At 46.4% G+C, this 14173-nt stretch overlaps 1 protein-coding gene across 5 annotated transcripts in view; it reads left to right on the forward strand.

Annotated features, from left to right (window-relative positions):
* The first annotated feature begins 6987 nt into the window (after positions 1-6987).
* Positions 6988-14173, forward strand: part of RIOX1 (ribosomal oxygenase 1) — a 121134-nt gene continuing 113948 nt past the window's right edge. The window contains exons 1-2 of one of the 5 annotated variants that reach the window (XM_063918033.1): positions 6988-7100; positions 9856-9972. In XM_063918033.1, coding sequence (XP_063774103.1) covers positions 7035-7100; positions 9856-9972 — 183 coding nt within the window. In that variant the 5' untranslated portion in view covers positions 6988-7034. Of the gene's footprint in view, positions 7106-7136; positions 7170-9855; positions 10108-14173 lie in introns of those variants that run through there. The other 4 variants (XM_063918030.1, XM_063918032.1, XM_063918034.1 and 1 more) reach the window with 4 other exon arrangements.

Raw genomic sequence — 14173 nt, forward strand, 5'->3', positions numbered from 1 at the left:
GTAACAGCCGGGCAGACGAAGCTGCTAAATCAGCAGCCAGCACCCCCATACAAACGAACATCACATCACTGATGACATTCAACACAATCAACACACAAAAATTAATTGAAATGCACAATTTGTGTTCTCCACTGGAAAAGGCGGTCTGGAGGTCAAAGGGGTATGGCCAGGAGTCCTCAGGACTCTGGACAGGTGGACACGGTAAGCCAGTGGCCCCCAGAGCATATCTTCCAAGCTTAGCTGAGGCGGCACATGGTCTGACTCATCTGGGTAAAGAGGGTATGTGTAAGCTGGTGAGAGCCTACTGGTGTGCGCCAGGATTCTCTTCTCATGCGGGTAAGAAAGCAATAACATGTCTTACTTGCTTGAGGAAGAATATTGGAAAGTCAATACCAACAGAACCATCCCATATCCCTCCGACAGACGGCCCTTTTCAGGCAATACAAATTGATTTCATACAGTTACCACCCTGTAGGAATTTAAAATATGTGTTAGTCTGTATTGATGTATTTTCCAATTGGGTAGAAGCGTTCCCTGCTGCCACAAATACTGCTACGTTCACTGCAAAGAAAATTGTGCAGGAATTTGTGTGTAGATATGGTATCCCTAGAATAATTGAAAGCGATAGGGGTACCCATGTTACAGGTGAAGTCTTTCAGGTAATGTGCAAACTGATGGGAATTAATAGCAAGCTGCATACTCCGTACCGAACACAGGCGAGTGCGAAGGTGGAGAGAATGAACAGCACTATTAAGAACAAGCTGAGCAAAGTGATGGCTGAGACTGGATTGTTGTGGCCAGAAGCTTTGCCACTAGTATTGTACAGCATCAGAACCACTCTCAGGTCCCCCCTTAACCTATCACCCTTTGAGATTCTTTTTGGCCGACAACCTCATGTAATGATAGACCCCCAGGATGATTTGAAATGCAATAACGAAGTGACTATAAAATATTTGGTTAGGATGAACCAGCAGCTGAGGAATCAAAATAGAAATCTAAAGCTGGTGATTCCTGACCTACCGAACAGTAATTGTCATGACATTGAACCGGGCGATTATGTAATGATTCAAAATTTTCTACGCTCAGGTTGCCTCATTGACAGGTGGGAAGGACCGTACCAAGTCTTGCTAACCAGCACGACAGCATTAAAGGTTGCCGAAAGAGAGACTTGGGTCCACTCGTCCCACTGTAAGAAGGTTGCTGACCCAGAGAGAACCCGTGACAAAGAACAGAGTGTAGAGAACATCGTATCACCGGAGTGTCTGTTCCGGGAAGGTTGAGAGGCAGTACTGTTGAGACGGCACCTGAGCGCGGAGAACAACAAGACCAGAGGCGGTTGTCGCACCAGTTTTTTTATTTTCTCCATTCCCCACTACCCTCCTTCTCTTTCTCCCCCCCCCTTCTTGTTTCCCTTCTCTTCCCTTAACAAGATGGACTTACCCCAAGAGACTATGTTCCGGGTTTTCCTGTTAATCCTGTTGTTGACCAGGACAGTCTATTTCGGTGAGGGTCCCAGAGAGGTCGAGAAAGGATCTGGAATGGGTTCTGATGGCGGGGATGGATTTGTAGAATCTCAAGAGCAACACATCACTCGAGCAAAGGCGAGTATCAGAAAGCGATCTGGTAGTCAGGGAGCTCGGAGGCACTGTGAAGGGTTATTGGCTGAGGAAAATTGCATTTGTAGGAATTGTGAGAACATAGTCGAGGATGGGTGCATCCAGAGATGTCAGTCCAGCCTTAATATCAACGTGGACCGTCATCCGTTGAGTGATTACCACTCACTAGTGGGTAAGGTCTTAAACAAGACAGAATGCTGGGTGTGCTCACAAGTACCTCAAGGTCAGAGCAAGTCAGGATTAGTACCGTACCCTTTAGCAATAGATGAGGTACTCGAATTAAGGGGTGGGAGACCGGTGGACAAGAAATTCAATATTTCTAGGCCCCCTAGTTTGAAGCTCCACCAGTACCATGTAGATAGATCCTTATTATGTTTCAATATTTCCAATTACCGAAAACCGGGAAATTGGGAAGTGACGTGGAATAACCAGACAATGGTCTTTTCGCACAGAGCTGATAGGATACCCATAGACTCTGAACTTGTACGCCAAATAGCCAACAGTGGAAGGTATTTTCGGTATAGGTATACTCGAGGTAGCAAGACCATGTGGGTTGGAGAAGTATCACCAGGGTACTGTGCTCATATCATCCAGCCTGATACTTGTACTGAGCAGATGGGAGAACTAGGGATTGGGTTTTTCACTTGGAAAGTTTGTAATATGGTAATGTCATATTCTGTCCCCTATGTTTTCCTAGATGATGCCTATTTCATATGTGGGAGGAAGGCGTATAAGTGACTTGCCCCAAACTCAGAGGGATTGTGTTATGTTGGAAGAGTGTTGCCAGAGGTCATGACTATAACCCATGATAAGATGAAAGATGTTCACCGCAGTGCTCAGGCTCCTTATACTCATACTCACTATGAATACATCGTCAAGAGACACCTCATAGAGAGGATAGAGCACGTAGCCTCTGATTTGATCCACGAATCCACCGGGATTCAATTCCTTCTCGCATTAGACATCACCCGTACTGCCAGAGGAATTATAAATTATAGGTATATCCATGCGCTAGCGAACTTGATAGATAATATCACTGAGATGTATGACGACACCTTCAGGTATACGGGAAGGGAGTTACAAGCTTACAAGACGGAATTGATCCAGCACAGGATGGTCCTTAATTATATCACAGCTGTGACGGGTGGGTACTGTGTCACTTTGGCAACTCAATATGGTGTGAAGTGCTGTACGTATATTACAAACAGCACTGACGACCCCACAGAGATTATCGATCAAAAGATGGATGATATATTGCAGTTGAAATGGGAGTTCCAGGGGAGACACAACCTTACCCTGACCGCTGTGGGTAATGAGCTGACCGGCTGGGTCTCATGGTTGAACCCACGAAATTGGTTCTCAGGATTAGGAGAGTGGGCTCAAAATGTTATTATGAGTGTAGGGAAGTTTCTCCTTTGTATCCTGGGAGTCTTCATAATTATTGGCTTGATATTTAGGTGTATTCGAATTCTGACGCGGCGCAAGCACGGCACAAATTTGATGAGTTTGAGGAGCGAGGGCATTGTTATAGCATCAGATTTAATTTACGACCCATCCATAGAGACAGTGTTATGATAAGGATTGCAAATGAATTCCATGGCCTGTTTCTTTCACCCGTTTTTCCTTTGTCTCCCCCTCTGCCCAGATACACCCATCCGGAAAGGACATCAGCCCTACCCAAGAATGTTTATGTAAATGTTATGTGAATGTATTTTAGATATGTGTCTTATCTTCATCTCTACAACCTACAGTTAATGACACACATAGTCGACAGGTGATATCCACATATACTAGCACTCACATATGTTCCCCCTCCATGTATCATCAACTAAATGTGCACCCCATTTGTTGGAACAAGAAGCCGAAAAGAGCTCTGTGGTGTTTGTCAGCCCACTTACAGACCCTTAATACGGGATAAGAAGGATTTAATGTATACTTCGCAATACCTCGAAGCTTATCTAAAAGATATACGGCACGATGATACATGTCCCTCAGACATGGATTCATACATACATGCTTTTTACTATCCCACTAGGTCATACATTTCCCGCCTACAACTCTCCTCCGACCATCCAATCGTCTGTAGAGATTGTATTGATATTTTTCTGTTTAGTGATTAGATAGTGGCAGTTATTGGTGACTGCGAAAGGGTGGACTGTCAAAGTCGAAAAATATTGAAGAACACACAGCACGTATAAACTGCACACACATGCCCGCTGCGCATGCACTTGTTCTGCCGTGCGTGCACATATCCGCAATTTGCGTATGGTCGCTCCCGCAGACCTGCGCATTAGCGTGTGGTATGGGTATTTACAGCAGAGTTTGTGTACGCATGGAGAGCCATCAAAACACATTACATATTTAATCCAAATAGTGCACAATGTACACATAGTCTCCTTGCACCACATCAGAAAGTTATAGCTGTTTAAATGGTTGCAGAACAAGGGGATTCACCTTTACAGGATAAGAGGGGACAGACTAAGGTTATAAGGTGGTATTTGGTACCCAGCTGTAGGGTATTTTAAGGGTAACATTCCGATGGTGGTCTGCAGAAGATCGCATGTTCCTGCGGATAGTTATGTGCAGAAGCAGAATATAGATATATATTGTATTTACTGTATATTATGTATGCGGCGGGAATCCAGAGAAGACCACCCACAAGAGCAGTTGAGAAAGACATCGCCTACCTTTTCAAATCATCCTATGACCTCTCCTGTACTGTAAAGGTGCATCCCTGTGTCCAATGGACAAAGGGATTACAGTATCCATTGTATTGCTTTTGGAAGACTTGTATAAATAAATCCTGCTTCAGGCCAGCCAGTCACAAGACTCACAACGTTATCTATTTGATTACGGAGGACTGGACCAGGAAGCGCACGCGAATATTCTCACGTATGTACATTGACCTGTAGCCATTATTCTGTTATATATATTGTTTGTATTGTAGTGTATAATTTGTATTGTAAACCCCCTTTCAGAAATAATCCACTGTGGTGTCGGAACCCAGCGGTTAATCACAATTGGTGTCGTGTGCTCAGTGTATCTCTGGGTGTGTACGCGCTGAGAGTACTTTGTATCGTCAGCGCGGCGTGTGTATGGGACTCTGTACGCTAATAGCGTAAAAGGTGAGTAGAGTGTGAACTAAGTATAGCGGCCGCAGCGGCTGAAGGTTTAAAGTGTATTGACGGTGTGTTTAAGGTATAGCTTTTATTCCTGTAAAGATAATCGACATTATCACTGTTATATTCTTGGGGGGAACAATAAAGATATATATCCATTCAAATGGGATCATCAGTGCCATTTCCCTGTATTGGTTATAAGGCACAATGATCCCTATGGCTACATGCATTTTAAATAAGGGTTTTCATGGCCACTTGCAGTATACTAACTTTGGGGCTTATTTACGTTTGGATGTAAGCAATTTTCATGACACGCCTCTCAGATGTAGCAGTACACGTCCACGCTGATAGGTGTTACTTTCACAATTTCCCTGAAATGTTTTTTAAAAAGTAGGCAAGTATGATGCACAAGCAATAGTGAGTCGTAAAGCTACGCCATTAGCTGTGTATAATGATTTGAGTGTAGTCTCAATCTTGCGGTCAGCCGGCTCTTTTAAAGCGGTGGACCCAGGGACAGGTATAATTACCTTCTTAGACAACCTAGATACAGAAGCGTCTACTACAGGGGTTTTCCCACTTATTCCTGTCCTCTTCAAAGCAATGAGAACCCTTTTTGGGATCTGGAACTGTTTCTCCGGGTTTACCCAGGATTTTTCAAACAGTGCGTTTAATTCCTTAGACGCAGGGAATGTAAGGGAGGTTTTCTTATTGTCTGTAAAATAAGCCTCCTCTACCTGCTCAGGTATCTTATCAGTAATGTGTAAAATGTCCCTAATAGCCTCAATAATAAGTTGCACCCCCTTAGCAAGGGATGCCTCCCCCCCCCCCCCCCCCAGTATATCACCATCACCGTCCCCTGAATCAGAGTCGGTGTCCGTGTCAGCTTGCACAGTTTCCCCCCAGAGTACCTTCAGAGAGACACAGAGTATAAGGAGCCAGCCACACAGCGCCCTGGTAGGCAGTTATTATGATAAATGCCTGGCGCTGACTGAATAACCTCAATAGATTACACAGTGAAATATAACACTCTCCCCCCTTGTCTAATACACCCTGGTACCGCAGAGGATATCTGTAGAGGAGGGCATCGCTCCCTGTCAGCATCTCTGTAGTGTGATCTGCAGGGAGAAAATGGCACTGGTGAGTGCTGGATCCGCTCTGAGGAAGAAGCCCCGCCCCCTGTAATGGCGCATCTTCCCGCTGATGAGCTTATACTGGCCTGAGGTAAATGTGGTTGCAAACAGCGGGATTAGCCCCTGTTAGCCCCTGTATACCAGTGTAGAGTCCAGGGGGCCCCTCACAGCGCAGCACATTGTACCGCTGAGCCCTCCGAAGCGCAGCTTCGCAGGGCTGCGCTCCAACCCTTATGCCGCCATACTTGCCGGCAACCCGTTTACCGGGGCGCCAGCCTCATACTCACCACTCCATCTTCTGGCTCTGTTAGGGGGTGGCGGCCATGCTGCGGGAGTGAGCAGTCGCCTCGTGGGCTTGCGTTCATCACCCTCAGGAGCTCAGTGTCCTGTCAGCGGAGATAGGAGCCATTAACCTCTAGGGTCAGATCCTACTCCCCCACTAAGTCCCACGAAGCAGGGAGGCTGTTGCCAACAGCCTCCCTGAACCTAGCTCTTTAAAAAAAAAAAAAACTAGAAAAATTCCTAGGAGCTCCCCTAGCTGTGACCGGCTCCACCGGGCACATTTTCTAAACTGAGTCTGAGGGGCATAGAGGGAGGAGCCACCTCACACTATTAAGCTCTTAAAGTGCCCATGGCTCCCAAGTGACCCGTCTATACCCCATGGTACTAATGTGGACCCCAGCATCCTCTAGGACGTAAGAGAATTAAAAAGCTGCAAAAGGAGCAAAGGCCCACATGACAAATGTCTGCAGCGTCCAATTACCTAAAAAAATAAACGCTGTTTTCCCCTTAGCCATAAGTGACAAAAGTACTGACATTTGCCATACATTGTATAGTTTCAAAGTATATACAGTATGGTGATTATTTTAAACATTCAAATTTAGTGCACATGATCCCAAAAAAATCACTAATCCATATAGTACAATTCAGAGTCCATTGAAAACAAGAAGCCTGTATGAAGTCTAGAAAGTGTAAACAAATGATAATGTGACTAGCTGCAATGATTAATTCTCATCACTAGGTGGGGCAGTTATTATTCTTTTTAGGTATCTTGCGCGTATGCTTTAAGACTTGTGTTGGCGTCATGTACGTGCTACTGGCGGCTGAAGCCGCTGTGTGCGTGACTTTGCCCTTACTGCCTCCCGGCGTCCATTCGATGTTACGTGGCCATGGCTGTCCCACGTGTGTCCGCGTTTGCCACTTATAAGCAGTTGCAGCAAGAAACGACACCGCAGGTCGGGTATGATAAATTTGGGTCACCTGTTTGGAAGTTGACAGGGAATAGAATGTGGCTTGGGAATCCAGTGAGTCTTACTGTTACATACCTCCCAACATGACTCTCTCCAGGAGGGACAGAATGCTCTGCTCCTGGACTTCCCTCTTAATTTATGATTGCAGACACCTGTGGTGAAACACGTTTCTTATCCACTAACCTGTTCAACACAGGTGCCGGCAATCATACATTAAGAGGGAAGTCCAGAAGCAGAGCATTGTGTCCCTCCTGGAGAGGGTCATGTTGGGAGGCATGCTGTTATGGAACTACAAGTGCCAGGATGTGCTGTCAGGTCATGTAGTGCTGCAGCCATCCGAGCTACATACTGTATATTGTCAGATTAGTTAACAGAAGCATATGAGAAACACATGCAGTACATTTATGCTTTCACAGCATGCCTAGTAATCATACTTGCCTACCTGACCCTCTCCATGAGGGAGAAAATGCTCTGTTCCTGGACTTTCCTGGTAATGTATAATTGCCATCACCTGTGGTGAAACACCTTTCTTATCAATTAACTAGCTCACCACAGGTGATGGCAATCATACATTACCAGGAAAGTCCAGGAACAGAGCATTTTCTCCCTCATGGAGAGGGTCAGGTAGGCAAGTATGTAGTAAGTGCATACCTTCCTTCCAACATTTTAAACATAAAGGGGGTCATTCCGAGTTGATTGCTCGCTAGCAACTTTTTGCAGCGCTGCGATCAGGTTAAATCTCGGCAAAACTGCGCATGTGTATGCACCGCATTGCGCAGGCGCGTCGTACGGGTATAGAGAGGATCGGTGCTGGGCGATGGATTTAACGAAGAATCCATTTGCACAGCCGATCGCAAGGTGATTGACAGAAAGAGGGCGTTTGTGGGTGTCAACTGACTGTTTTCTGGGAGTGTTTGGAAAAACGTAGACGTGTCCAAGCGTTTGCAGGGTGGGTGTCTGACGTTCTTTCCGGGACCAAAAAGACTGAAGTGATCGCAGCGGCTGAGTAAGTCCAGAGCTACTCAGAAACTGCAAAAAACTTTTTTGTGCCATCAGCTGCAAAAGCGTTCGCACGCTCGCAAACCTAAAATACACTCCCCCATAGGCGGCGACTATCTGATCGCAGCGCTGCAAAAATTTGCTAGCGAGCGATCAACTCTGAATGACCCACAAAAATCAGTACAAATGCGAAAGGGGGCATGGCCACAGTTAAAGGATGCCCCTTTTACTATACTTTCAGTGGAAGTTAGGAGAGCCAAAAATCGGTACAGACCATAAAAAAAAGGTACGGTACCTGCCAAAAAGGTACAGCTGGAGGATATGTAAGTGCAGTGGGCAGCAAGCATACTGCTAGCTTCTTGTATCTAACATAAGGAATGTAAAGAGGTTAGCAAATTAATCTTTGGAATAGTTCATCAGATTAAATTAGGGAGACCAGATTGTATAACTAGTTGTGCAGAAATATCCGCTGTCTCTGTTTTATAGAGATTGCCCCATTTGTAAAGTTGCGTGTCTGGAACATTTTATCCATGGCAGCGATGTGTTCTAGTATTGACCAATCTATTCATTTAGATGCAATTGCCACTACTTGTCTTTCTCTTATACTCCATGCAACTTAATACTCGAGCAACTTTTATTATCCTGTGTGCACCCAAACTTTGCAGATTTTCATCAGACTTGTGCCGTGTACAATGTTTATAAATAGCTCTCGGGATCGCCCGTACGAGGGTCAGTCCAGTTGCAGGCGATGTTCTCGCCCACGCGAGTATGTGTAACACGTCTCTGCCTTTCGTTCGCAGACCTTTCCCCTTCTACTCTCTCTGCTATTTCCACCTGGACGTGCCAGCGCTTTATGTCTAAGACTAAGCTGATAATCTTCCCACCCTCGCACATACCCTCACCTCCCACCATCTCTTTATCTGTTGACTGCGTCACATCTCCTCTGTAGGCCGGAAGTTATTCTTGACTCCTCCCTTTCTGTCAAACCACACACCCAGTCCCCTCTCAGTCCTGTTATTTCCAACTCAAAAATATTTCTAGGATGAGACTCTTTCTCACCCTGTAGGCAACTATCATCTTCCTGCACATCACATCTGCCGCACTTGTAGTGCAACATGGTTTTGCCCATTAATATGCTTTTATTGGTTTGCTAACAAACCTAAATAAGGCCCTAAGACTGGACAACTGTAACCTCCTCTTATCTGGTCTCCGTGACTCCCACCTGTTTTTGCTATAGTCTGTCCTCCATGCTGCTGCCTGGATCATATTCCTCACCAAATGCATACCTCCCAACTGTCCCTCTTGCGGGTTGCAGTGTCCCGCGGGCAGGGGGGCAGATTGGGAGAGCCAGTGATCATCCCTGCTCTGCAAAGCACCCCGTGATGTCCCCCAGCGTTGTAAGTGATTGCCCCTTTAAAAAAAAGTCTGAGTTCAACCGGCTGCCCGCACGGCCACCGAACTTGGGCGGCATTATATCCGGTGCATATTTCTTACCTATGATCGTTTGTAAATAGAACTAAAAAGCTGGTATCCACACTCCTGTCTGTCTTTGTAAGTTCCAACCATCCGTTTTATTATTTATTTGTTCACATATTTTTGTCCATGATGCGTTAAAATGTTGGCCCTGACTGTACAACTTTGCGGAATATGAAAGCGCAATATAAGGAATGATAATAAATGTTCTATAATATCTCCTTAGCATATGTTATTAAAGGACTTGGTTTTTAACTTTGTCTTTCAGTTGGGTTTGAAGAAGAACAAGAACAAGGGCTCCATCTCCAAGACCTCACATAAGCTTCTAAAAAAGAAACGGAAGTCTTCCATGCCAATTTATGAAGCAGCCGTAAACAATTCTAAGGTATTGCGAGAGGATAGTGGACGTGTATTACAGTCATTTCTTCCCACAAACAAGAAAACAAAAGTCTCCAGCAGGAAAGAAAAAAAATTGTGCACAACTGAAAATACTGGAAAACCACGAGCTGTGGAATTGACGGTAATACGTTTTTTTTCTATCATCCAGTATTATGTAATGGAGGAGTGAAATCACATTTGTGTGTATTTCTCTAACGTCCTAGTGGATGCTGGGGACTCCGTCAGGACCATGGGGAATAGCGGGCTCCGCAGGAGACAGGGCACATCTAAAAAAGCTTTTAGGTCACATGGTGTGTACTGGCTCCTCCCCCCATGACCCTCCTCCAAGCCTCAGTTAGGTTTTTGTGCCCGTCCGAGAGGGTGCAATCTAGGTGGCTCTCTTAAAGAGCTGTTTAGAAAAGTTTTTTTTAGGTTTCTAATCAGTGATTCCTGCTGGCGACAGGATCACTGCAACGAGGGACTTAGGGGAGAGACTTGCAACTCACCTGCGTGCAGGAGGATTGAAGTCTTAGGCTACTGGACACTGAGCTCCAGAGGGAGTCGGAACACAGGTCAGCCTGGGGTTCGTCCCGGAGCCGCGCCGCCGATCCCCCTTACAGACGCTGAAGAACGGCAGAACGGAGGTCCGGAAACAGGCGGCAGAAGACTCCTCAGTCTTCATGAAGGTAGCGCACAGCACTGCAGCTGTGCGCCATTGTTGCTACACGGCTCACTGATCTCGGTCACGGAGGGTGCAGGGCGCTGCTGGGGGCGCCCTGGGCAGCAATATAGATTACCTTAGAGGCAAATAAATACATCACATATAGCCATTAAGGCTATATGTATGTATTTAACCCAGGCCAGTTTTCCTAATAACCGGGAGAAAACCCCGCCGAGAAAGGGGCGGAGCTTATTCTCCTCAGCACTCAGCGCCATTTTCCTGACCAGCTCCGCTGGTGAGGAAGGCTCCCACTCTCCCCTGCACTACAGAAACAGGGTTAAAGAGAAGGGGGGCATAAATTGGCGATATAATTATATATTAAGAGCGCATATATATATAGAAACAACACCTTCTAGGGTTGTTATATACATTATGGCGCTTTTGGTGTGTGCTGGCAAACTCTCCCTCTGTCTCCCCAAAGGGCTAGTGGGTCCTGTCCTCTATCAGAGCATTCCCTGTGTGTGTGCAGTAGGTCGGTACGTGTGTGTCGACATGTATGAGGAAAATGTTGGTGAGGAGACGGAGAAAATTGCCTGTAATGGTGATGTCACTCTCTAGGGAGTCGACACCGGAATGGATGGCTTATTTAGGGAATTACGTGATAATGTCAACACGCTGCAAGCCGGTTGACGACATGAGACAGCCGGCGGACAAATTAGTATCGGTCCAGGCGTCTCAGACACCGTCAGGGGCTTGTAAAAACGCCCATTTACCTCAGTCGGTCGACAGAGACTGACACGGACACTGACCCCAGTGTCGACGGTGAAGAAACAAACGTATTTTTCCTTTAGGGCCACAAGTTACATGTTAAGGGCAATGAAGGAGGTGTTACATATTTCTGATACCACAAGTACCACAAATAAGGGTATTTTGTAGGGTGGGAATAAACTACTTGTAGTTTTGCCTGAATCAGATAAATTAAATGAAGTGTGTGATGATACGTGGGGTTCCTCCGATAGAAAGTTATGGGCGGTATACCCTTTCCCGCCAGAAGTAAGGGCGAGTTGGAAAACACACCTTAGGGTGGATAAGGCGCTCACACGCTTATAAAAAACATGGCGTTACCGTTTCCAGATACGGCCACCCTCAAGGAGCCAGCTGATAGGAAGCTGGAAAATATCATAACAGTATATACACACATACTGGTATTATACTACGACCAGCAATCGCCTCAGCCTGGATGTGCAGCGCTGAGGGGGCTTGGTCGGATTTCCTGACTGAAAATTTTGATACCCTTGACAGGGACAGGATTTTATTGTCTATAGAGCATTTTAAGGATGCATTTCTATATATGCGTGATGCGCAGAGGCATATTTGCATTCTGGCATCAAGAGTAAATGTGATGTACATATCTGCCAGACGAAGACACGACAGTGGTCAGGTGAGGCAGATTCCAGACGGCATATGGAAGTATTGCCGTATAAAGGGGCGGTCCATTGGATCTGGTGGCCATGGCAACAGCTGAAAAATCCACCTTTTGTTACCCCGAGTCACATATTGGCAGAAAAGGACACAGTCTTTCAGTCTCAGTCCTTTCGTCCTCATACGGGCAGGCGGGCAAAGGCCAGTCATATCTGCCCAGGGGTAGAGGAAAGGGAAGAAGACTGCAGCAAGCAGCTCATTCCCAGGAACAGAAGCTCCTCACGGCTTCTGCCAAGTCCGCAGCATAACGCTGGGGCCGTACAAGCGGACTCAGGTGCGGTAGGGGGTCATCTCAAGAGTTTCAGCAACACTCGCAAGGGAACTCCGGGATCCTACATGAAATATCCCAGGTGTACATTGGAAATTCGAGACGTCTCCCCCTCACACAATTCACAGGCTGTATTCCCAGCAGGTGATAATCAAAGTACCCTTCTTACAACAAGGAAGGGGGTAGTATTCCACACTATATTGTGGTACTGAAGCCAACCGGCTTGGTGAGATCTGAAATATTTGAACACTTACATACAAGCGTTCAAATCAAGATGGAGTCACTCGGAGCAGTGATAGCGAACCAGGAAGTAGGGGACGATATGGTGTCACTGGATATCAGGGACGCTTACCTACAGGTCCAAATTTGCCCTTCTCACCAAGGGTACTTCAGGTTCCTGGTACAGAACTGTCACTATCAGTTCAGACGCGGCCGTTTGGATTGTCCACGGCGCCCCGGGTCTTTACCAAGGTAATGACCGGAATGATGATTTTTCTTAAAAGAAACATGGACGCTTTCCTGATAAGGGCAAGGTCCAGAGAACAGTTGGAGGTCGGAGTAGCACTATCTTAAGTAGTTCTACGACAGCACGAGGGGATTCTAAATATTCCAAAATCGCAGCTTTTTCCGACGACACGTCTACTGTTCCTAGGGATGATTCTGGACACAGTCCAGAAAAACGTGTTTCTCCCAGTGGAGAAAGCCAGGGAGTTATCCGAGCTAATCGGGATCCTCCTAAAACCAGGAAAAGTGTCAGTGCATCATTGCACAAGAGTCCTGGTAAAAATGGTGGCTTATTACGAAGCAATTCCATTCTGCAGATTTCCCGCAAGAACTCTTCAGTGGGATCTGCTGGACAAATGGTCCGGATCGCATCCTCAGATGCATCAGCGGATAACCCTATATCCAAGGACAAGGGTGTCTCTCCTGTGGTGATTACAGAGTGCTCATCTTCTAGAGGGCCGCAAATTCGGCATTCAGGATTGGATGCCGGTGACCACGGAGGCCAGCCTGAGAGGCTGGGGAACAGTCACACAGGGAAAAAATTTCCAGGGAAGTGTGATTAAGTCTGGAGAATTCTCTCCGCATAAATAAGCTTAGAGCAAATTATAATGTTCTAAACTTAGCTAGACCTCTGCTTCAAGGTCAGCCGGTATTGATCCAGTGGGATAACATCACGGCAGTCGCCCACGTAAACAGAAAGGGCGGCACAAGAAGCAGGAGGGCAGTGACAAAACTGCAAGGATTTTTCGCTAGGCGGAAAATCATGTGATAGCACTGTCAGCAGTGTTCTTTCCGGGAGTGGACGACTGGGAAGCAGACTTCCTCAGCAGGCATGACCTCCACCCGGGAGAGTGGAAACTTCATAGGGAAGTTTTTCAACATGATTGTGGACCGTTGGCAAAGACCAAAGGTGGACATGATGGCGTCCCGCCCGAACAAAAAACGGGACAGGTATTCCGCCAGGTCATGAGACCTTCAGGCGATAGCTGTGGATGTTCTGGTAACACCGTGGGTGTACCAGTCAGTGTATGTGTTCCCTCCTCTGTTTCTCATAACCAAGGTATTGAGAATTATAAAACATAGAGGAGTATGAACTATACTAGTGGCTCCGGATTGGCCAAGAGGGACTTGGTACCCGGAACTTCAAGAAATGCTCACAGAGGACTAAGGGCCTGGGGAGCTAAGAAGGGACTTGCTTCAGCAAGTACCATGTCTATTCCAAGACTTACCGCGGCTGCGTTTGACGGCATGGCGGTTGAATGCCGGATCCTGAAGGGAAAAGGCATTCCATAA

The sequence above is a fragment of the Pseudophryne corroboree genome, chromosome 4 (genome assembly GCF_028390025.1).
Source record: "Pseudophryne corroboree isolate aPseCor3 chromosome 4, aPseCor3.hap2, whole genome shotgun sequence".
Classification (NCBI taxonomy): Eukaryota; Metazoa; Chordata; class Amphibia; order Anura; family Myobatrachidae; genus Pseudophryne; species Pseudophryne corroboree.